Genomic DNA, 24,520 nt, shown 5'->3' with positions numbered 1-24,520 from the left:
TGCCACCTGATGTGCAAAGACTACCCCTGCTCCTGTTTTCCCTGCCAGCGCAGGACTCCAGCACCCTGTCTTGCTGAGCCAGACACTCCCGTCTTCTCCAACTCAGACCCAGGGTCTGAATCACTTGTCCCAAAGCTGCAGGTTTACCTGAAAACAGCTCACAGAAGTGTGCTTGTCTTTGGCACTCAGATGCCCAACTCCCAATGGGGTCTAAACCCAGATAAACCCGTTTTACCCTGCATAAAGCTTATGCAGGGCAAACTCAGAAATTGTTCGCCCTCTATAACACTGATAGAGAGATATGCACAGTTGTTTGCTCCCCCAGGTATTAATACATACTCTGAGTGAATTACTAAATAAAAAGTGATTTTATTAAATACAGTAAGTAGGATTTAAGTGGTTCCAAGTAGGAACAGACAGAACAGAGTAAGTCACCAAGTAAAATAAAATAAAATGTGCAAATCTATGTCTAATCAAACTAAATACAGGTAAGTTCCTCACCAGTTCCAGAATGCTCCCCTTTTACAGGCTAATCTCCTTTTAGCCTGGGTCCAGCAATCACTCACACCCCCTGTAGTTACTGTCCTTTGTTCCAGTTCCCTTTAAGTATCCTGGGGGGGGGGGGGGTGGAGAGGCTTCTTCCTTAGCCAGCTGAAGACAAAATGGAGGGGTCTCCCACGGGTTTAAATAGACTCTCTCTTGTGGGTGGAGACCCCCCTCCTCCCTCCTATGCAAAGTCCAGCTCCAAGATGGAGTTCTGGAGTCACCTGGGCAAGTCACATGCCCCTGCATGACTCAGTCTTTACAGGCCGAAGCCATTGTCCACAAGGTATCTTGCATGTCTCCAGGAAGACTTCTTTTGTGGATTGGAGCATTCCAAGATGCATTGTTCTCCACGTGTTTCCTGATCAGGTACTTAACCTGGCGAATTCCTTCCTAAATGTAAGCGGGGAAATGATCCCGCTATTGTGGGGGACTTTCCTGGCTTCTGCACTACCCCAGTGAAATGGGCGAGCGAAAGGATCTGAGTCCTCGCTCCCACTCCCTTTACCCAGAGGCCTCCCTGCCCTCGAGGGCTCCCCTTCCACTCTCCTGTCTGGCAGAGTCCTCATAACCCCAACAAGGCTGGGCCCAGGATTCCAACAGGGGCTAGGGTGTCCCCACTCCAGGGTACCCTCTCTGCACTGGGCACCTCCCTGACCCACTGATTATTCCATACAATTTAAAGCAAATACAAGTTTTTTAATTAACAATTAATCTAAAGAAAAGAATAAGGAAAAATGGGAGAAGTTGGTTTTCCTGTATTAGAAAAATGGTTTGGCTACCCTAACAAGTCCAAGAGAAAGCCTAGAAACCTGACTCACTGTGGGAAATTAAAGAATAAAAAGGCTGCTTCTTTTCGGCTTGATTTTTAACATTTAAAGGTGTGGTGGCCCAATCTCCATGTGGGATTGTGTCTCTGATTCATGAACACGTCTGCTGATCATTTACGCTTTTTCTTGTCTTCCTTCAAAGCGGTCTTCCGAACCCTTTCGGCATCTTCAGCCACTTCACTGAGAAATCTCAACAGCATGAAGTAGGTGGTTGAAAAAGAGATTCCCACAGTTAACATGGGACCAAGCACTGGTACATATGCAATTAATCTAGGCAAAACCTTCTCCTCCTTTAGAAGCAGTTTGATTACAAAATCTCTGTTTATTTCTTTTGCCTCAGGAGATAGGATAACAGCCTTCAGCTCCGCTATTGGTTTCCCACTCTGCCTGGCCAGATTAGCCAAGGAGCCGTCATCTAGGCCAAAGTACTTGTAGAAGGCAATCATGAATCCTAGCAGGATGCTAATATCACAAGCAACAGAGAGCCGCGGGATAGGAATGATATTAACTAAAGCCGACGCGAGAGAGATTAACCATATCAGCTTCTTCAGGGCAGCTTTCTTCTCCTCTATGATTTCGGCAGACAGGTGTGGCAGACTGAGTAGAAAGGCAAGTCTCTTCGGCCCTGGGAGATCATCCTTCAAAGTCTTGACCAGGCCAGGAGCATCATACTTGGTGAATTCACAGCTGGAGAGAAGGAAAATCTCTGGGTTGCTCATCCCTGCCTTTTGCAGGTGTTTCCTGCAGTCCATCCTGAGTCTCTCCAGGACGCTCTCCTGACTGAATGTTCTAGGGTGATCCCTTTCTTCGTTGCACAAGTCTTCATCCACCTTGGAGAGCACAAAATAGAACCTCTTCCCCATTCTCTCGATCTCCTGGGCCAGGGCCATATGGTTGCATTTGAAGCGCTCCGAAGCGATGATCACGAAGAAGTCATAGCATTCGAAGTTCACCTGTTGCAGGTACGTGGTTGGCTGGAAATCTGGGGCACCAATGCCGGGCAGGTCCCACAGCCTCACGTTGGGGTGGTTTGGATAGGGATAAACAGTCGGCTCCGTCGTCATTTCTGTCACCCCCGTTGGGGCAGCCCCGTCATCCTCAGCGGTCAGTCCCCGGAGGGCGTTGATGAAGGACGATTTCCCGGCACCCGTCTCCCCCGTGACTGCGATGTTGAGCATGGTGGATTTGAACAAATCCAGCTCCGCCTGCGCTATAGAAGCCACTTCTGCCTGTTCTTTGTCTTTGAAAATATCCATGAACTCCTCAAACACCTTTATGGAGCCATTGAAGAATTCCTTTGGGTCCAACCTTACATGCAGAGCTTTCATGAGCACTGAGATGGACTCCATACCCTTCATGAGTGCTGAGACAGACTCCATACCCTTCATGCGTGCTGAGACAGACTCCATACCCTTCCTGAGCACTGAGACTAGATCCATATCCATGACACCTACAGCAGATTCTCTCTTCCCAAGACAAGAAAAGGAAAAGGCATGTTTCGGTTAGTGTAAATGTAGCCTTTAAAAAATAAAACTGTTCATATAGCAACTTACAGACACGCAGCCGTGGGGCTGTTTTCACCCCCACCAGCACGTGTTCTGAAACTTGCATCCCCGTCCCCACTGTGCACAAACCTTAAGCACTGTTAATACAGATTAACCTCCCCACTGCACGGACTTTTACTCCTGCGGGAATTCTGTGCTACCGTATGTGCACAAAATTAACGAGCTATGAATATTTTTAATATTTTGGCACAGAATTCCCTCAGGAGTAGACTATGGGGCCATCAGATGTGCCACTTTGCGGAGCCAGGAGAGCAGGAGGTCACCATGAGGGGTGTCTGATGATGTCTGGAGTACGTGTTGCTTTTCGGGATGTGTTGGAGATGGGAGTGAAAGCCAAGGCCCACCCAGCACAGGAACGGAGGGCAGGGAGAGGGGCTCAGACAGCCCCCCCCCCAGAGAGCAAACTGCTCCTCATTCCCAACTCCCACATGGGGGGCTGCCCCCCCCGATCCTGGCTGACACGAGGGGTGAACGGGAGAAGGCCTCAGAGACTCCCAGATCCTGGTACATACCTGGGAGGAGACTATGTGGGGCTGACACACTCCTTCACCCCTCATCCCTCCCCCTTTCTCTGCTACTCACCTGTGTGTCACCCATCCTAGTGTCACACCCCTCATCCCCACCCCTTCCCCCTGAGGTGGCCCCCAATCCCTCCCCATCAACCACCCCATTTATCCCCCTCCCCTCGCTGCAGCCCTAAACCACAATAACCAGAATAAAAAACTACTTGGAGAGAATCATAGACATAGGACTGGAAGGGACCTTGAGAGGTCATCTAGTCCAGTCCCCTGCACTCATGGCAGGACTAAGTATTATCTAAACCATCCCTGGCAGGTGTTTGTCCAACCTGCTCTTAAAAACCTCCAGTGATGGAGATTCCACAACCTCCCTAGGGAATCTATTCCAGTACCTAACCATCCCAACAGGAAGTTTTTTCTAATGTCCAACCTAAACCGCCCTTACTGCCATTTAAGCTCATTGCTTCTTGTCCTGTCCTCAGAGGCTAACAAGAAATTTTTTTCTCCCTCCTCCTTGTAACAACCTTTTATGTACTTGAAAACTGTATCATGTATTTGTCAACTGATACTCATGCCTGGAATATTGATATAGAAGGGTACAGCTTGCTCAGGAAGGGTAAACGGGGGAAAAGGGAGGAGGTGTTGCCTTATATATTAAAAATGTACACACTCGGACTGAGGTTGACATGGAAATAGAAGACAGACTTGTTGAAAGTTTCTGGGTAAGGATAAAAGGGGTAAAAACCAAAGGTGATGCCATGGTAGGGGTCTACTACAGACCACCTAACCAGGAAGAAGAGGTGGATGAGGCTTTTTTTAAACAACTAACAAAACATCCAAAACACAGGACTTGGTGGTGATGGTGGACTTCAACTCCCGAGGCATCTGTTGGGAAAATAAGACAGCAGGGCACAGATTATCTCACAAGTTCTTGGAATGTATTGGAGACAAGTTTTTATTTCAGAAGGTCGAGAAAGCTACCAGGGGAGAGGCTGTTCTAGATTTGGTTTTGCCAAATAGGGAGGAACTGGTTGAGAATTTGAAAGTGGAAGGCAGCTTGTGGGAAAGTGATCATGAAATGATAGAGTTCATGATTCTAAGGAATGGTAAGAGGGAGAACAGCACAATAAAGACAATGGATTTCAAGGCGGCAGACTTTAGCAAATTCAGGGAGTTGGAAGGTAAGATCCCATGGGGAGCAAGTCTAAGGGGAAAAACAATAGAAGACAGTTGGCAGTTTTTCAAAAAGTAATTATTAAGGGCACAAGATCAAACTATCCCACTGCATAGGAAAGATAGGAAGTCTGGCAAGAGACCAGCCTGGCTTTACCAGGAGATCTTGGATGATCTAAAACTCAAAAAAGAGCCCTACAAAAAGTGGAAACTCAGTCAAATTACAAAGGATGAATATAAACAACTAACACAAGTCTGTAGGGACAAAATTAGAAAGGCCAAGGCACAAAACGAGATCAAACTAGCTAGAGACATAAAGGGTAACAAGAAAACATTCTACAAGTACATTAGAAGCAAGAGGAAGACCAAGGACAGAGTAGGGCCGTTACTCAACGAGGGGGGAAAGACAACACAAAATGTAGAAATGGCAGAGGTGCTTAATGACGTCTTTGTTTTGATTTTCACCAAGAAGGTTGGTGGTGATTGGACGTCTACCATAGTGAATGCCAGTGAAAATGAGGTAGGAGGGGGAGGTGTGCGGGGCTGGCAGATGGGGTTGGGGGAGAGACCCAGCCCTGAACTTTGGTGGAGCCGGGCCCCCGTGCTCTCATATTGGTGGAGTAGGGGCACCATGGGCCCATACATCTCGCCGCCCCTGTGGGTGAGGGAATATCCTTATGGGACCAGCTTCTGGGTGGAAGAAACACAACCTTGCAACCTTCCAAACTTTTCTCCTCCCTTGGTGTTCACACCTCAAGTGCTAGAAGAGGGCCTCACCCTCCCTGATTGAACTAACCTCGTTATCTCCAGACTGATTCTTGCCTGCCTATTTATACCTGTCTCTGGAAATTTCCATGACATGCGTCTGACGAAGTGGATATTCACCCACGAAAGCTTATGTTCCAATACATCTGTGAGTCTATAAGGTGCCACAGAACTCTTTGTCGCTTTTTACAGATCCAGACTAACACGGCGACCCCTCAGATACTAAACTTCACAGAGTTCTTCTTCAGGTCAGGTACCAAAAAAACATTGGTAGAACCCTTAAGAGAAGGATTTTTTGGGGAGGGGGAAGAGGGGGAAGACTGGATCTTGGGAATCCCTTGCTTAAATGACCCCAAATTTGGATCAGTAACCCTAGCCAGTACCCCCATTAGGCAAACCGTGGTTCAAGGCAGTCTAATTAACGATGCAGATTTTAGAGCACTTAGAAGATACCGAAAGCTGGTCTAAACCTTAACTCTAACAGGGCTGCTGGCCCACTATAATAGGAGGAAGGGCCAAGAGAACGTGCCCTTGTTTTGTTTGTGTTCTCCAGGGCGTTGGCTGGCTCACGGGAGCTGGGAATGCAAAATATTGCCATCGATACTTGAAACTGACAGGTCAGCAAAGTACGGAAAATGGTGCTTCAGAGCTGATTAGAATTTGATTTAAGGTCAAAGTTTCGACCCATGACGTTGACAGTTTGTGTTTTAACAGCTACCAAGTTTCAAGTTTCTGAGTCTCAATGTCTACTGCCATTGTTGTCTGACACCCGATCGTCTGACCTTCCCTGGCTTCCCGCAACTGTGAAAGTGTAAATCGATAAACATGCTTAAAGCCCATAATTTTGCACAACTGAGAAAACTGAAATCAAAACAAATAAAATAAATCCTTAAAAACAAACATCGCTATAAAATAAAAATAAACATTCTGCCAAGCCTAGATCTGGGTCTTTCTTCTCCACAGCGCTGGTTCCAGTCCAGCTCCGGGTTTTAAATCTCTGGGAGATTAAACAGCCCAAACCAGCGGTTGTATTTTTATGTGCGTTCTGTGGGGGGGTGAGAGATTTCTGACGTCCCTAATGCCTCGTTTTCGGGCCTTGTAAATGACAGGAACAGCCTTTGGGTTTGTGGAGAGGAATGCGGGGTCCGAAATCTGAGTTATGCTTCGTCTCACCACTGGGGCAACACGAAGGGGATTTAGTGTAACTGAGAATCTCCCTAGTCCTTCCCCACGCCCTATAATTCCCCTCAGAGCTCCACAACTCTGTTTGCCCCACCCGGCCCCTCAGGCGCCCTCCAGGGCTCCTCATCATTCCCCTTGTGCCCCCTTTCCCGCCCCTCAACGCCCTCCCCTCCCCAGATACCTCAGAGGTTCCTCCGCCTTGCAGCCACAGCAGCTCCCGGCTTTCTTCTGAGGAGGCAGGAGCAAAGTGCAGGGGTTTTGTTGTCGGGGTCACACTCCACCTGGCAATTAGTCACCAACATTGAAAAAGCCAGGCCAGTTCCTCAACTTTGCATAAGCACTGTATGGAAGTTGCCTGCAGCTGGAGGTGAACGCAGTAAGAGAACGGGGGATGTGACTGCTCGGACATTCACCTCACCTTGCTGACAAAACCACCATCAAAACTCCCCTCAGCAACTTCTGTGCTCTCTCCTTGCACCCAGAGCCTTCAGGTAACCAGACCAGCTGCCCGCTGAGTGTCCCCTTGTGGGCATAGCAGCTCCACAGCACGCTGCCTCAGTTTCCCTTCTTCCGGGCTCCTCACCCAATGCCACACACAGGAGTTTCTCCATTCAAACACCCCTCCTCAGAGTGAAGCATCCCGGGCAGGAGCCCCCTGCTCTGTGAAGCCCCGGCCACAGCTTCCCCTCTGGCTCTTCATAGAGTCTCCTTGAACAAGGAGCGTGTGGACCTGGCTTCCAACCCACGGTCATTCCTTACCTTACTTCTAACCCTGACCTGCTCCCGGGGAGGGGTGCAAATTGACATTCATAAAAACAATCAATCCCCCACCTGCCCCAAATCATCTGCCCATGTCACTGCCCCTTTTACTGTCCCAGACCCCTCCTGCCCATCCCTGTTGCCCCCAGCCCCTAGTTTCTTACCCCTCCCATCCTGCCTGTCTCTCTCTGGACTCTGTTGTCCCCCTGATCCTGGCTCCATTCCCTTTTCCGCCCTGACAAGAGCTGGGCCCCATGGACACCAGCTTCAGCTGGAAAACTAGCCAGTAACACACCCACCTCCTGGTGGCCTGGATCCCAGACCAGACTGTGAGCTGCCCTCTGGGCCATCTCACTAGGGCAGTGCAGACCTGCTGATGAGTGGTGATGAAGCTCCCATTGTGTTAATTAATTAAGGCCTGGTCTACACAGCAAAGTTAGGTCAAAGGAAGCTGCCTTACGTCAACCTAAAAATGTCTGCATCTACAGTACGAGGTCCCTTCGGCCAACCTAACCCACCTGTAGCGTTGACTTAATTACGTAATGAATTCGACGTTGATGGGTCGACAGACAGGCAGTGTAGACCCAGTGTTGTGTACGTCGACTGAATTGGCCTCCTGGCGGTGTCCCACAATGTTCCGCTGTGACCGCTGCGGAGATGGTTTTCAGCTCCGCTGCACGGCAGCCAAGTACACGGGCAACAGCCGCTTCCCGGTTAAAGCCCTGGGAACGTTTGAATTCCCATTTCCTGTGTGATCAGCGTGGCGAGCTCGCCGAGCATGGTGACTCAACGCTCCAAACGCGCCCCAGCCTGGAGTACACAGCAGGTGATGGATCTTATTGCTGCGTGGGGAGTAGAGTCTCTGCAGGCAGAGCTCCCATCCAGCCGAAGAAACGTCGACATCTACGCAAAGATCACGCGGGGCATGGGGGAGACAGGCTACACCCAGGACACACTGCAGTGCTGCGTGAAAACCAAAGCACTTCAGCAGGCAGAGGTACCAGAAGACAAGGGAGGTGAACAGCCGTTCTGGTTCTACAATGAGCTACATGCGATTCTCAGTGGCGACCCCACCACTACCCCAAAATGCAGCACGGATACCTCCCGGGAGTCCCAGACCACCTCAGGCAACAACGAGGAGGACACTTGGACAAAGACCAGCAGGAGGACAATGGAAGGCAGGCGAGCAGAGGATCCATTCTTCCTGAGAGCCAGAAGCTATTTTTAACCCCGGAGCAGTCCAGCCATTCCCAGAACAGCATCGTGGTCAGGTGTGATGCCGGGGAAGGCACCTCTGGTGAGGATGCAATTCCAATGAAACTGTAGGGGTTACGTGCTCTTATATTTTGTTTAATATGAAAGAAAAGTGAGGTGCAGTGGGTATCTGAGTCCCGGTGGCCGCCCTAGCTTCACAGAGGGTTCTCCCCCAAAAAGGCTGTTTATGTGCACAGGGATGGCCCAGGAATCCTCCATGGAGAGCTCTAGGAAACTTTCATGGAGGTTCTCTGCAATCCTTTCCAGAAGGTTTCTGGGGAGGGCTGCCTTATTGGGAACACCCACAACCAGCCTTTCAGGTGCAGCAATGGAGGAGCCAGATGCGCTGATGGGCCATTAAAGGGAATTCACACTCCCAAGGACTTTCCCAGGAACTGGATACAATGGAGACTTCTCAGAGAGAGCAGGTAGACAGTGGAGGCTGTTTGATTCAGGTCATAGCAATGCCTAAGGGACTTAGGCACCAACATTCTATTTTCATAAGTGACTGAAGGCTACATTTCCATAGCTATTTAGGTACCTAAAGATGTAAAGAGAGGTTGGAAATCAATGGGAGTTGGGTGGCTACCCTGCTGAAGGACTTCCAAAAACTCCACTAGGTGCCTTTCTGCATCCTCGGGCACCTAAATCCCTTTGAAAATCCAGCCCTTAGCTCTTAAGGCACTTTTGAAATGTTTACTCCTGCTTCTTGTTTATTTGGATATTATTCAATTCCCATATGGGGGGAGGGATAGCTCAATGGTTTGAGCATTGGCCTGCTAAACCCAGGGTTATGAGTTCAATCCTTGAAAGGGCCACTCAGGGGTCTGAGGCAAAAATCTGTCTGGGGATTGGTCCTGTTTTGCACAGCGGGTTGGACTAGATGACCTCCTTTGGTCCCTTCCATCCCTGATATTCTATGTATTATTTACAGAGCAAACAGCTTCATCTCCCCCTGCCAGTATCTAAAAGTAAAAGCAATAGACTCCCAAAGGAGGGACAAAATAATCCATCAGCAGCTCATAAATGTGTGAGCTAACACCACTTGCTAGCACTGTGATTGCAGGTTTTTGTGTTTTGAAATGCAAATACAATAAAAAAATGAAGAGACACTCTGCATGTGTGTTGGGGGAGGGAGCAGAATGGAGACACATTAGGGTCCAAAAAAAGGAACATCCCTTATCAAAGAAGCTGCGAATCACCCATGAGTTCTGCGCCTTTCCATGATGAGAAGGAATTGGAAGTCCCGAGTTTAGCCATCCAAGTCCCGTGTGTTTATGTCATCTGGCAGCCTGCAGAGGGCAGTATTAGCTCTGAACACATGTTCCCACCCATTTCCCCTTCCAGAACAAACAGGAAACCCAAACTCAGCAGCTGGCAAACATACAGAAAGCAGTAACACTTTAACTGCTAGAGGTGCTCAAATAGGTCTGTTCAGCCCACCCTCGCCCCCCTGCAGCACAGCCCCCTCCCCACGCCTCCCTGGGTCATTGGGGCCAGTCCTGACTGCCAGAGGAGAGCCCCCACCCTGCCCCCTGCAGCACAGCGCCCCCTAGCCCCACCCCGGGGCATTGGGGCCTGTCCTGACAGCTAGGGGAGAGCCCCCCACCCTGCCCCCTGCAGCACAGCGCCCCCTAGCACCACCCTGGGGCATTGCACTGAGTGCAAGGGGATAGCGACCCCCACCCCACTCCCCTGCAGCATAGCGCCTCCTAGCACCGCCCTGGGGCATTGGGGCCAGTCCTGACAGTCAGGGAAAGCCCCCATCCCACGCCCTGCAGCACAGCGCCCCCTAGTGCCTTTCTGGGGCATTAGGGCCAGCCCTGCCTGCCACGGGAAAGCGCCCCCCACCCCACTCCCCTGCAGCACAGCGCCCCCTAGCACCACCCTGGTTCATTGCACTGACTGCAAGGGGAGAGCACCCCCCTCCCCAAAACCCTGGGGCATTAGGACCAGCCCTGCCTGCCACAGGAGAGCGCCCCCCACAGCACAGCGCCTCTAGTGTTGCCCTGGTTCATTGCACTGACTGCAAGGGGAGAGCGTCCCCTACTGAGTCACCTACCCCACACCCTGGAGCCACCTTAAATTTTCTGGTGTCCCACCCAAGCACCGAGTGCTGCCAACCCTGCTGGTCTTGAGTATCTGAGATCAAGGCTGCTGTGTGCCAGGGGAACCTTTCGGAACAGCTGGGCAAGGATTTTACAGGGATGAAACAGAGCTGAAGTGATTTAACTTCAGGTTTCTTTGTTTAAACGATGTAACTCATTGAGTGTAAACCCTTGCATGGACCCTCTCAAAGCATTTAAGAAGCAATTGAAATGCATCAGCTGAAGACGTGTAACTTCTCTGTGTGTAGACAAGGCCTCGAGGGTCCAGTCCTGAATCCATAAAGCGCCATCCGCAAACATTAGGGCTTCATCACTTTGTGGCTTTCAGGACGCACGTTCCAGGGCTGTGCCTCCTTTAGCTAAACTAGTCCAGTGCTGCTGCGTGAATTTTGTGCTGTTTCAATAAACGGTTGCCTGTTTACTTTCACTTTCCCTGTTCCTCAGAGGCTGCCCTTGCCGGGGGAGAGATGGGGCGGGTGCCGGTGGAACAAACAGGGATTATTCCATTTCTCCCAGCACCCCGAGAAGATCGGAGGGTTTGATGCCTTTGGGGTGGAAGGTAAGAGATTCCCCTCCCAGGTGGGGCTGTTTTGTTGCTGGGATTTTCTCCAAAATATGTTTCTAAGGCCTGCTAAGGCACCTCGAACATGGCTGCTAAACACTGAACTGCACGTTAATGGCTCTGCACAGAACCGATCTCTGCTGCTCTAACGGGGTCACGGCTGTAACAGCTTCACGTGCCCTGTGGATTTAGTCAGGGGGACCCCGACCTTTGGGGGATGATGATGCCTAGCAACATGTGGAGATGGGGGAAGACTTTTGTGGCTCGGTGGAAGGGAGGGGGAAGAAGCCCCAAATCCCCAGTATGTATCTAAACCAGTGGTCCCCAAACTTTTCAGGGTCAGATCCCCCACTTACCCCTGTCTGCCGCCCCTCGCCCCAAGCCAGGGCTGGGAACATGGCCACACTTCCGGGGTTGGGGGTGGATGTGGAAGGGGTGAGGGGGCCGAGGCTGGTGCTGGGAGCAGGGCCGCAGCCAGGGGCTGAGGCAGGGGGTGGGCCTGAAGCTGAGATGGGGGCAGAGCGGGGCTGGGTGTTGCTTCCTCCATGCTCCTGTGGGGGCTGGCCCTGGCCCACCATGCCCCCCCAAAGATTCCTCCGTGCCCCACAGTTTGGGGACCTCTGGTACTTACACCTTTGCGTGGCTGTTTAAACATGGCCCACACTCAGAATTACACCCTCGCAAGTGTAGACTCGATAGCAAAGTCCATGTAGCAAAATCCAAATCCGGATTCTCCTTGCACCCGTGCTCCTCATTTACCCTGGTGCAAACGAAGTGTAAAAACGTCAACAGATCAGAATGGTAGTGCTGGATTCTCAAAGGGCACTTCACACCGGTTTGGTCGTATAAATGGGAGTAAATGTAATTCACATTCGCTGTAAGACCCCAGGAGGCAGTAGCTACGGCAACGGGAGAAGCCGGCCTAGCGCTGTCTACACCAGGGGTTCAGTCGGTGTAATTGCGTGGCTCAGGGGGGTGGATGTTTCACCCCCCTGAGCGAGGTGATTATATCGCTGTACGTTCGTAGCGTAGACCTGGCTTCAGTCTCTATTAGTTTCTCTAGGTTTGTAGAGACATTTCACTAGGGCCCTGCTGGGCCGAGCTGAGAATCGGTTTGTCAGTGTCAAACTGGCCGGATCCTGCCCCGAATGCCTTTCAGAGCATGTTGCTCCTTCTCTTGCAGATGTCCGACAAGCCTGCAGCGTAATGGGAACCGGCCCCGCATTGTCACTTCACTCGCTCGCTCTGTGGACCCTCTACAGTAAGTCCCCAGTTCGGTACAGTTCTGATTGGAACGACGCAGGCTTGGACACGTGCGCCTCGGTCCTTTGATCACACCCGTGGAGGGGCTCAGTCCCAGATCCCACGCACGTCACACTCACAGCTCTCCCACACTGCTCCAACTAATCCCTCCACCGTTCAATACAGCTACACCCCACCCTTTGAAGGCAACTAGTGTGCACACCGATCATTCTCTTGCCATGTCAACTCCAGGGGCCAGAGTTAAGGTTAAATGGGTGTTGACCTTAACTCAGTATTTCCTGGTTTTCAGAAGCCTGAGTTTTGTTGAACTCGACATTCTGGTAAGGCAGGAGCTATCACCAGGCATCCTTAACTCTGCATTAACCAGGGTGACCACACGTCCCGCTTTGGCCGAGGGAGTCCCATTTTTAAGTCCTGTCCTGGCTCAGCTGGCAAGAGCAAACTGGACAAATGCACAGTTGTATCAAAAAAGTGGGGCGCGAACCCTAGCAGGGCATGGAGGAACCTGTGGGGAGGGGAGACAAGTGGCAACGCCAGCCCTGCATGGGAGGGAGGGCTCAGGAGAGCGGCTGGGGCCCAGCCAGCCCAGCCCCACGTGGGCAGGTGACAGGGGGTTCTGGGCCAGCCCCGCGTGCAGGGGTTTGAGGGAGGCCTGAGGCTGGCCCCACGTGGGTGGGCGGCGGGGGGCCATGGGCCAGCCCCATGCAGTGTCCCGTTTTCCCTTTGGGAAAATATGGCCACACTAGCATTAACAAAATGTTTTGCCGTTTGTCCCGTCTGGATTTGGAGACATTTTACCTCTGGCCTGGAGCTGTGCCTGTTTTTCTCCCCTGCTCCTGTACTCCCCCCTTCCAAATGATGTTGGTCCCTGTAACACGCTGCCCTTGTCACGCTCTGGGAGAAACATTCATGTCAGCGTACGAGGCACTGGGGAGACCTCATCTGGAAAACTGTGTCCAATTCTGCTCAGGGAAGATGAATCCGGCCTGGGCCAGGTGCAGAGAAGGGCTGCTAGGATGATCAGAGGAATGGAGAACTGATCTTATGAGAGGAGACTGGAAAAGCTTGGCTTGTTTAACCTAGCAAAAGCAGGCCAGGAAATGAGTTTCTCTGGCCTATGTTGTGCAGATGGTCATAATGGTCCATTCTGGCTTTAATATCTACGCTTCCGGTTCTTGGTTCCCCCGAGTCCCACACTGGCCCTGTAATTTTCACCCATTTTCAGATCCCTTCATGCAGTCAGAGGGGCACAAAGCAGCTTCTGTGTCAATTAGGGCCGAAAAATGTACGGGCGGAGAGAGACTGGTTCTGAAAGTGAAAGATGTTCTGTTGACAGCATACAAATAGAGAAGTTAGAAACAAACATCAAATCCACTTACGGGAAGATTGTGACATAACACAAACTTATTTCTTAGGCTCCAGAACCCTGACACAGAAGAACCAAAACCAGAGAGAGACAAAGCAGGCTGCTCCTAAGGCGGAGAGGCGTAACTCAACCCACCTTACTCTAGGCTGGCTCTTTGCAGACTGACTGATGATCGCACACTTCCCTGCAGACCCCCAGCTTTTGATTAGGACCTGGAAACCTCTTACCTGTTAAAGAGATAGCTTGTCATTTTAACACTCTAATACTGACCCTCGCTTTCCTTTCAGGGGTGATCATGTCACAGTTATCCATCACAGCTCAGTGCGGCGAGGACGTCACCCTGAGCTGCACCTTTTCCACACTCGGCTTGGCAGCAAATCAACAAGTGAACGTCACCTGGAAGAAGCCAAGAGCCGATGGACCAGATCTGCTGGTCCACAGCTACTCTTTGGGAATGGAGAAACAATCTGAGGCTTACAGGGGGCGGACGCAGCTGGACCCAGAAGGATTCGCCAAAGGGGACGCGTCCCTGAGACTGAGGGATGTTCACATTGAGGACGAGGGGTCTTACAGCTGCTTCGTCAACTCTGAGCTGGGCCCGCGGTCTGAGGAGACATCGCTGACAGTGCTGAGTATGACACCTCCTACAATGGGCTTTGCTGGCCTCTGAGGCTACAGCTGGTCGAAAAGATGCCGTTCAAACATTTGTTGGGAGGAAAACAGCTTTTCAACTAAATGCAAATTGTCACACACACACACCAATTTTTTTTTTCCATTTTTTGTTGCTTAATTCCCATAGAAGTCGAGGGAGTTAGGCACGTAGAGGGATTCTCAAAAGCACCTCTCTGCATCTGTAGGCACCTGAATCCCTTTGGAAATCCCCTCATGCCGTCTTGGTGCATCCATGGCTTTGATACCAAAGCTTCTCTGACACCCTCCATCACTAGCTCCAGTATTAACCACCATCTCCCCTTCTGCTAATCCACTCAGGTTTTGCAGTTACAGATTTTGGGGTGAAATGGAAAACGGGTGCAGGCTGTGTTGTGGGTACTTTTTAGACTACAGCGTATGCATGTCATGAGTGCATGGGCCACTGCTTGATGTTTGAAAAACTCAACAAAAAATATTGATTTTTCTCTTTAAGGGGCAAGACAACGAGAGTCGCCCATTGTAGTTCAGGAAGGGGAGGACATCACTCTCAGCTGCTCCTTCGAACCTGAGCGAAACCTGCAGCTGTTGAACATCACCTGGAAGAAGGAAACAGCGGAGGGACGGGATCTCCTGGTTCACACGTACTATAAGGGGAGGGACCAGAGGCTGAGACAGAATAAGGCTTACCGGGGCCGGACCCAGCTGTATCCGGAGAGATTCCACGAGGGAATTGCGTCCCTGAGACTCAAGAACGTCCAGCTGGCGGATGACGGGGTCTACACCTGCCACGTCAAGCCACAACTGGGCACATTTTCCGTGCGGATGAGAGTGACCGTGGAGAAGGGTAGGGCTCCTCTCACAGGGCACCGCACGAGTCCCAGGGTCCGGGCAGCTGGGCCGCTAGGAACAGCTCCACGCGGCGGTGGGTTCTCACATCACCGTAACCCACTGGGGAGCAGAGCTGGATGGCTCAGCGAGATGGTAGATGGGAGCCCAGGTGATCGCTGGTGAATCTCAGTGGTAGCAAAGGGGAAGGAGTGAGAGGGGCCAAGCACAGACAAATAGGGTTGCCAACTGTCTTGTTTTTATCCAGGCAGTCTTGTTTTTGGCTTCTCTGTCTGGGTGATTTTCTGGGACCTGGCAACCCTCAATGGCACCCAAACCAAAAGTCCGGTTACCACGGGGTGGACGGAGGCACTGGGTCATTACCCCGCACCAGCCCCTGCTCGACCAAGGCCACCTCCTACCTGCTGGCAGGTCCCATGAGACGATCCAGTGAGAGATGTGGGGAGAGGAGCAAGCAATGGGGTGGGGCCTTGGGAAGAGATGAAGAAGGGGGCGTGGTCTCCTCGCGGGTCTGGTTACCAGCAATTAGAAAGGAGGGAACCCTACAGGCAAATGGGAGGAGAGGTATGATCTCTCTGTGCAGCTCTGACAATATTTGAGATCCCCTGGGCTCGTGGCAGTGGGAAAGGTGTCTGCAATTCCCAGCACCTCTTGGGGGGGAGAGCGGGGGTTTCCTGGGACCCTGCTGCGCTCACAGAAGCATTCTGGGTTTTGTGGATTTTTCTTCCCCTCCCACATTTCTTACAGGTGCCAGGTGTGTCTGGTTCTATTGGGCACCTCTTCCTCTTCTACTTCTTCCTCTTTCCCTGTTGGTAATGCTTATCATCATTAAAATGCGTCGTCTTCCCGGCCGATGGAAACTGAGGCCATCCAAACACGCCTTTGGATTGGAGGCTGACTATGAGGAGGGAAGAGCGCAGCCGGAAGCCTATTTCTTGTGGGACTTAAGAGTGGATGATACCAAACAGACTCTAGAGTCCCGGCAGGTGAGTTTCAAAACATTTTTCTCTCCTTGGCGCGTCTGTGGGGAGGCATCTTCATTACAGATGTGGGGAGGGTTTACGCTGCTTTGAGCATTTTTCTTTTGCCTGTTTGAAATCCCTCTGTTTAATTACATTTGCACTCAGCGATCTCCAGACACGAAGAAAAAAAATTCCCTGCCTCCCCTTCTCCACCAGAATTTTTAAGGTTGATTGTTTTCTGACCCCGAATGTCAGGGTGCAGTTACCCGGCCCCTGGATGGACTGTGAGGAGTTTATAATTGCTCAGAAATGCATAGATTCCAGCCAGAAGAGACCACTCTGATCATCTGGTCTGACCTCCTGGATAACGCAGACCAGAGAACTGCCCCAATCAGATCCTTTAGAAAAACATCCAGTCTTGATTTTAAAATTGCCAGTGATGGAGAATTCATCACAACCCCTGGTAATTTGTTCCAATGATTAATTACTCTCACGGTTAAACCTTATTTCCAGTCTGAGTTTGTCTTGCTTCCTTTTTCTGCTCGACTGAAGAGCCGTCTGTTATCAATTTTCTATTTCCCATGTAGGTATTTATTCCCCATGTAAGTGATCTTCTAATTCTGGAGGCCATATATTTCTCTTTGTGTCCATTTGCTTTCCTCATCAATTTTCTACAATGCCTAGCTTAACATAAGAACATAAGAATGGCCATATTGGGTCAGACTGAAGGTCCATCCAGCCCAGTATCCTGTTTGCCAACAGTGGCCAATGCCAAGTGCTCCAGAGGGAGTGAACCTAACAGGTAATGATCAAGTGATCTCTCTCCTGCCATCCATATCCACCCTCTGACAAACAGAGGCTAGGGACACCATTCCTTACCCAGCCTGGCTAGTAGCCATTAATGGACTTAATCTCCATGAATTTATCTAGTTCTCTTTTAAACCCTGCTATATTCCTAGCCTTCACAACCTCCTCAGGCAAGGAGTTCCCCAGGTTGACTGTTGTTTCAACTAATTTGGCCGGTACTGACGTTAGACTTACCGGTCTGTAATTACCAGGATCACCTCTGGAGTCCTTTTTAAATATTGACGTTACATTAGCTATCTTCCAGTCATTGGGTACAGAAGCTGATTTGAAGAACAGGTTACAAACCATAGTTAATAGTCCTGCAATTTCACATTTGAGTTCTTTCAGAACTCTTGGGTGAATGCCATCTGGTCCCGGTGACTTGTTAATGTTAAGTGTATCAATTCTAAAGCCTCTTCTAAAGACACTTCAACCTACAAAGGACGACAGGTTTGGGAATCTCCCTAACATCCTCAGACGTGAAGACTGAAGCAAAGAATCCATTTAGTTTCTCTGCAATGACTTTATCGTCTTTAAGCGCTCCTTTTGTATCTCGATCGTCCAGGGGCCCCACTGGTTGTTTAGCAGGCTTCCTGCTTCTGATGTACATCTAATTTATATTCATTGCTATCAACTTCCCGTTTCTTCCAATTGTTATATATTATTGTTTGAAGTGGTTTTCATTTCCTCTCTAAGTAGGCTGGTTTTTTAAACTCTTTCTCATCTGGGATTGTGGTTTTCTGGGCATCTAGTAAAATGTTCTTAAACCATTCCCAATTATCATTCACCGTTTTCTCTTTACATTCTTTCTGCCAGCTGATACATAATTAAAACACCCTGTATCTATATTACTGGTTGGGACTTTATTCTCATTGCACACGACAAATGTGATCAAGTCATGACCACTTGCATCTAAAAGAGCCACGCATTTTTAGTTCTGTGATCAATTCCTTTTGATCTGTCAAGATCAGTAGCAGATTAGCCACTGGGCCGACCGGGCTTCTAGCTGAAAAACCTTTCCTTGCCTTTATCCAATGCCAAAAATGGGGGGCGCCAAAAAAGGGGGGAAAACCCACTCCCTGAAAATTAAAAAAAAGGGAAACAAATCAACATTTTGAGAATGAAAATATTCAGTTTGAATTGAATTTTATTTTGTTTAGAAAATTGCAGCAGAAAATTGAAATGTTGTGATAATAAATAATAAATAATAATAATAATAATGGAATCGTAGACCCATAGGGTTAAAAGGGACTGCAAAGGTCATCAGGTCTAACTCCTAATAATAAAAACCTATTGTTTATTTGGTGCATTACAGTAGCACCCCTAACCCGGCCTGGGACCCCACTGTGCTAGGTACTGTACATTATTACTGCCCTTAATTAGGTGCATTACGGTAGCACCCACATGCCCATATCCTGGTGCAGGGCCCCACTGTGCTGGGCGCTGTAAATTATTAGTGCCCTTTATTAGGCGTATCATGGTAGTGCCCAGGCACTCCATCCTGACCCTGAACCCCAGCGCGCTAGGTGCTGCACAAACACAGAACAAAGAGAGTCCCTGCTGCGAAGAGCTTCTAGTCTATGTACAAGAGACACCAGCTGGAGACAGCCAGATGGATGGGGGAGGGCAAGGAAACAATTAAAGACTATTGTTTAAATAGGCCAGTCAGACATGGTTGGGAAGGGGGAGAACGCACGAGCGATGGGATGGCTGCAAACGAGGTGTGTTTCGTTAGCACCAAGGAAGGGACAAGGGGGGATAGGGGTGCTGAGGGGAATGGAGTCAGAGGAGTGAAGCTGAGGTGAAGAGACCATGGGCGGGGGCTGGCGTGGGCAGAGGTGCACATGCCAGCTCCGATCCAGCTAGCCCCTAGCAGTGGGGCCACGGAGACCCAAGCAGTGGTCCCCTGTACAGTCCCGTCCGAGATCCTAGACACGTCCTGGGGCAGCTAGCCTGAGCCGCCGCCTGCAGCCACGCCAGTATTTTTAACAAGCGAGTGCAATCAGAGTCGTGCCGATTGCCGTGTAAACTCACCCTTTCTATTCACTCCAATGTGAATCTTTTCTAGACGCCAGCCTGGGATGAAAGACACGCATGGGAGAAGCCTGAACAGCCAAAATTCTCCCGTGGAAAATCTCCTGCAAAGGAAAAGGATCCCAGAAATATTGCCCAGAAGCCTAGCAAAACAGGTAAAGTCCCACTTGTAAGCAGCGCTATTTTCACAGAAGAAGGAAAACCAGTTCAAAAGAATGAGTTAGGCATGTTTATTTCATAGACCTCTCATTATTTCTTAACTCTCTAGCTCTCTGTGGATTATTTCTCACACGTGTTTGCCTTCTTCCCAATTTCGTATCTAGGCATGTAACTAACAAATTGCTCCCCTCTTCCAGATCAGAATGAAGATGTTAAATAGATCAGACGCTCTTAGGGGCAGGGGAATGTCTCACTGGGTTTGTGCAGCACCCAGCGCCCCGGGACCCCGGATCTTGATATGCAGCCCTGATTTCGGTCAGGGGGTGGCAGTGCCCAGTGCTACATGGGGCCCCGATCCATGTTTGGACTCTAATACAAGTTCTGGGGCTGGTGTGCTTGTGTGTTACTCCCCGTCAGAAATCAGGGCCTGGGGCTGCGGGTCGAGGCAGGTTCCCTGGAGAGGAGCCAGGCTGGAGCAGGGCTAGGAACAAGCAGGTGCCATGAAGCCACCAAGCCGGCTCCCAGCAAGCGGAAAGTGGCTTCATTCTGCATGTAATTGCTTAGTCACATCTTTAAGCAGAGCTGGTCTGTTGAGCCTTCCAGCTAATCGGGCGGGGTGGCCAAGTAGGAGCGTACTCCAGGATGGCTGCGCTCAGAGACCAGCTCTGCTACAGGCCCCGATTCCCGACCATCCCATCCAGCTGAACAGGCAGGAGACACCCGGAGACCAGGTTCTGGTCCTGGATCTATTAGTAAATGTGTTGTCCCCCCAGGGTACCACGGCATTGCAGCTGGGAGCGAATGCCTCAGCAAAGCAGGCAGCCCCAGGGGAGCTCAGAATGCTGAAAACGGCTTTCCCCACAGAGCCTGGAGCTGAGAGAAAAGCATCAAGTGGGTCTGTTAGTGGCTGGGAAGGGAAATGCCTCTGTGTCCCCCACACACACATGCTGTCTCCTGGCTCCCAGCCACACTGGGCTGTGGATAGGGTATGATCTATGGTAAAATGTCACTTCCATGTGTAAATCAAACTTGTGGGTGCGGAAGGCAAGGGAAGGAGACACTAGAAAAGGCAGAGACACAGCTCAGTCCTGACCTGCAGCCCCCCTGCCACCCCAGCCCTTAGCTCTCCACCCTCACGGCTCTGCCAATGAGGCTCAGTCCTGACCTGCAGCCCCGCTACTGCCCCAGCTCTGGGCTCCCTCCACAGCTCTTCCAGTGCTCCTCGATCCTGACCTGCAGCTCACTGCTAGGCCAGCAATGGTCTCAGGCTCTCTGCAGACTCAGGCAGGTGTTGCTCCATCAGTTACACGTGGGAAGTCCCTCCTCTGACATCTGTTGTCCCAGGCTGTCTGTAGACTCATCTCTCCATCCGTTACCCTCGGCTCATTATTTTGATGTTGTTTTCACAAGTGTAACAGCTAGAGAATTACTTTAAAAAAGGAAAAGGAAAGCCGCGTGTAACAGGATGACTCACCCCTCGTGAGCGCCCCCTGGCTGAGTGCATGTGCCTTCACTCTCTTCTTTGTTTTTGGTGGCTCTTCGGTGACTCAGCCCTCCAGCCAAGTCACACACAGTCTTCACTATGAATTGCTACTCTGCCAGCCAGCCAGTCACCCAGTCTTCACTCCTTGAGCTCCACACAGCACCTGCCTGCTGCGCTGTTCTGCAGCTCCTTTTATATGGCCCTCCTGGCCCCTGATTGGCTGCTTCCCCTGCAGCCACTCTAGCCTGCTTAGCCTGCTTGGAGGACCTCTCTACTGCTCTTTTTTCTGGGGCAGGGTGTGGCAGGACCCATCAGGGGTCCCTCCAGCAGGGGGCCTCAGGGCCTAATCTACCCCGTCACACCACGATTCTGGAGAACAAGCCAACAGCTTCAGGTAGGGGCAGGTACAGATATGGGCATGTACTGGATGTTGTAAATGACAGAGGCTGGCAATGCCCCCCGGGGAATTATGAATTGGCAGCCCACAGCCGCGTCCCAGCCATGCGTGGGGAACAGCCGAGCCAGCCCTCTACAGAATGTCACTGAAGGCTGAAATAAGAGTTGAAAGTTTCATGTTTAACAGGGACTTTTAAAGCCAACTGTAATTGAAACGTTTCTTTTCCTTTTCCAAGGCCAGAGGCTGGACTCTGACGGGGATAGTGCCGATTCCTGGAGCTACACATTTACTTCTGACACAAGTGACCTTTCTGAAGCAGATTCTGCATGGCAGGAGGATGGGGGGTCATCACAAAACACCATGCGAAGCGTCGCTCTCCTGGGGCAGACGGGTGCTGGGAAATCATCCTTTGTCAATGTCATTAGAGGCCTGGGTGATGAAGAGGAAGGTGCTGCTAAAACCGGGGTGGTGGAAACGACAATGGTACCAACTTCTTATCAGCTTCCCAAACAACCCAATGTTACCATATGGGACCTGCCGGGGTTCGGGTTGATGACACGTCAATCAGACATGGACCACGATCTCTTCAGTTTGAGCCAATACGATGTATTCCTCATCTTCTCCTCCCGTCACTTCACAGCCACCCACACTGGCCTGGCCCGGAAGATCCAGCGAGCAGGGAAGAAGGTTTATTTTGTGCGCTCCAAGGTCGACAGGAACTTGCTTGCTGCCCGGAGGAATCGGCCTTCTACCTATAATGAAGAGCAAATTCTGCAGAGAATCAGAGACACTTGCGTGAAAGACTTGCAGAGAGAAGGGGTGACTTCCCCACAGGTCTTTCTCCTGTCTAACTTTGAATATGGCCGGCACGACTTTCCTCTCCTAGAGGAAATATTACAGCAAGAATTGGGGAGTCGTTTGGCTGGCTGAGCTCTTGTTCCCCAAAAATCTTGCACAAGGAAAAAGCAGCCATGCAGAGTCAGAAACCAGCCCTTGCTTCAAGTTATAATACTGAAAATATTCATATAAATCTCCAAGAGGACCTGGCAGAACCAGAGGGGGTTTAGAGAAGAACCATGAGAATGATCAAGGGATGAGAAAAACGTGCTTATGGAGAAAGATTGAAAAAAAATTGGGGTTCCCTTAGAAAGGAGACAAAGAAGAGGGGACAGCATAAAAGTCTATAAAATAATGACTGGGACAGAGAAGTGAGATCTGGAGCTTCTGTCTTCCCTGTCCCCTAACACAAGAGCAAGGGAGCATTTAATAAAAGTAAAGGTTGGGAAATTCAAACCCGAGGAAAGGAGTTCCTTTTTCACACAGCGTGTGGAACTCACCTAAGTTCCCTCTAAGCTGTATGGCCATGCTACCTATTAAGCCCCGCACAGGGGTTCAGGGCTGCTGTGGGGAGAGATGCCTCTCCCCAAGCCCTGAAGCTGTGGCGGCCCGGGGAGAGGAGCCTCTGCCAGCTGGCCCCAACCCAGCGCTTCTGTGGCACCTCTGCCCGCCAGCCCCAAACTGGAGCTGTTGCAGCCGGGGGAGTGGCGCTCTCCCCCCGGCAGGGCCTGTTGGAGCTGCCGGGGCAGGAGAGAGGTGCAGCTCATCTGGCCCCAAGCTGCTGCGGTGAGAGAGGGCTGGGGATTGTCCTCTCTCCCCGGGGCAGCCCCACCCCCGAGTCCACACCCCCAGCCAGAGCCCTCACCCCAGACCCCAAACTATTGCCCCATCCCTGAGCCCCCTCCTGCACGCTGAACCCCTCATTCCCCACTCCAGAGCCTGCACTGCCAGCCAGAGCCCTTACCCTCCTGCACCCAAATCCTGGGCCCTAGCCCTGAGGCCCTCCGGCCGCACCCCAACCCCTCAGCCCCAGTCCCGCCACACACTGTCCATGTGTGGAGTAACTTTTGTTATGTGCACCAATATGGAGGTGATGTATCATAGTGGTGCACATAACAAAAGTCATTCTGCATGGACATGAAAAAATTACAGGGAACACTGGAACTCACCACCCCATGATGTTGTTTGGGGGTTGGACTAGATACCTCCAGAGGTCCCTTCCAACCCTGATATTCTATGATTCGATTAAGGCAAAGAGTTTAACAAGATTCACAGGGATTGGCCATTTGTACATCTAATGAGAATAGCCAGAGCGATCTTAGAAAATGACAACAAAATGGTGTTGTTTGTAGCGTTGTTGTAGCCGTGTTGGTTTCAGGATATTAGAGAGACAAGGCGGGAGAGGGAATAGCTTTTATTGAACCCACTTCTGCTGGGGAGAGAGACAAGTTTCGGGGCTGACACAGAGCGCATCTTCAGGTCTGGGAAAGGCATCAGAATATCACAGCTAAATACAAGCTGGGACACATTGTGTAGCATATTGAGCAATAACAAGTACGTGGGTGAACCGAGACAATCACTGCGCTCTTTGAACTGATACGAAACCAAAATGGTGTTTATCCAGCACATCCCGCCAGAACACCAGAAACGTTTACTTGTATCTACACCGAGCGGTAACGCTGACGGCAGGGGTGTGGTTTCTAAACCGCACTATCATGTGGCGCATTAATTTCTCTGTGTAGGTGCTGCTGGTGTGCACTAGTGGATCGCTAGTGTTCTTTGCGAAGGTGCTGTTTGAAACAGTACTGCAGTAAACGTGCACCAGGAAACATTACAAAGAGAGATTGTTCATTACAGGCGTGGAAGGATTTGTTTTTACTGGTAAATGTCGGTAAGCGTCAATTTCACTGGACACCCACAAATGGAGGAAAAAATATTTCCATTGATAATAACTGAAATGTACAGACCGGCAGAGTCAGAGAAACGCTGCTTGAGAACTTATCAGAGTTTGATTTAAGACTATTTACTTGGTGTATTTTGACATGCGATATTGACAATTTTTGTTTTAATGGCTATAAAGCTTTCACTTTTTGAATCTCAGCATCTACTGTCATTGAACACTTAGTATCTGATCCCCCTTCATACTTTCCCACTGTGACAGGTTGGATCACAGAAACCACCTGGGAGCTGCCACCTGATGTGCCAAGACTACTTATGTCCCTGCTTTCCCTGCCAGCTCAGGACGCCAGCACCCTGTCTTGCTGAGCCAGACACGCCCGTCTGCCCCAACACAGACCCAGGGTCTGAATTACTTGCCCCAAAACAGCAGACTTAAATGAAAGCAAGTTAAGAAGTGTTCCTGTCTTTAACACTCAGATGCCCAACTCCCAATAGGGTCCAAACCCCAAATAAATCCA

The 24,520-nt window shown here is 50.5% G+C and overlaps 3 protein-coding genes across 4 annotated transcripts in view; 1 reads left to right on the top strand and 2 right to left on the bottom strand.

The window, feature by feature from the left end:
• Positions 1-24,520, bottom strand: part of LOC101947108 (interferon-inducible GTPase 5-like) — a 370,729-nt gene that overhangs the window by 236,639 nt on the left and 109,570 nt on the right. The gene's annotated exons all lie outside the window — the stretch shown is intronic.
• Positions 353-7,367, bottom strand: LOC101941563 (interferon-inducible GTPase 5-like). Its single transcript, XM_065573982.1, has 2 exons — positions 6,758-7,367; positions 353-2,839 (listed from the first exon to the last, which is right to left on the bottom strand). The coding sequence occupies exon 2, from the start codon at positions 2,816-2,818 to the stop codon at positions 1,484-1,486; it is 1,335 nt and encodes a 444-aa protein (XP_065430054.1). The 5' UTR covers positions 2,819-2,839; positions 6,758-7,367; the 3' UTR covers positions 353-1,483.
• Positions 10,809-24,203, top strand: LOC101946380 (uncharacterized). Its single transcript, XM_065573967.1, has 7 exons — positions 10,809-11,256; positions 12,443-12,520; positions 14,176-14,520; positions 15,033-15,383; positions 16,133-16,371; positions 19,262-19,382; positions 21,502-24,203. Exons 2-7 carry the CDS (start codon positions 12,466-12,468, stop codon positions 22,194-22,196), a joined length of 1,806 nt encoding a protein of 601 aa, XP_065430039.1. The 5' UTR covers positions 10,809-11,256; positions 12,443-12,465; the 3' UTR covers positions 22,197-24,203.

This window comes from Chrysemys picta, chromosome 20 (assembly GCF_011386835.1).
Source record: "Chrysemys picta bellii isolate R12L10 chromosome 20, ASM1138683v2, whole genome shotgun sequence".
Taxonomy (NCBI): Eukaryota; Metazoa; Chordata; order Testudines; family Emydidae; genus Chrysemys; species Chrysemys picta.
This window is presented reverse-complemented; position numbering and strand designations above follow the sequence as displayed.

Coding starts and splice junctions, on each gene's coding strand:
- LOC101941563 (XM_065573982.1), bottom strand. CDS start 2,818: ATGGATATGGATCTAGTCTCAGTGCTCAGGAAGGGTATGGAGTCTGTC.
- LOC101946380 (XM_065573967.1), top strand. CDS start 12,466: ATGGGAACCGGCCCCGCATTGTCACTTCACTCGCTCGCTCTGTGGACC. Junction 12,521..14,175: donor CGCTCTGTGGACCCTCTACA/GTAAGTCCCCAG, acceptor CTTTCCTTTCAG/GGGTGATCATGTCACAGTTA. Junction 19,383..21,501: donor CCAGAAGCCTAGCAAAACAG/GTAAAGTCCCAC, acceptor TCCTTTTCCAAG/GCCAGAGGCTGGACTCTGAC.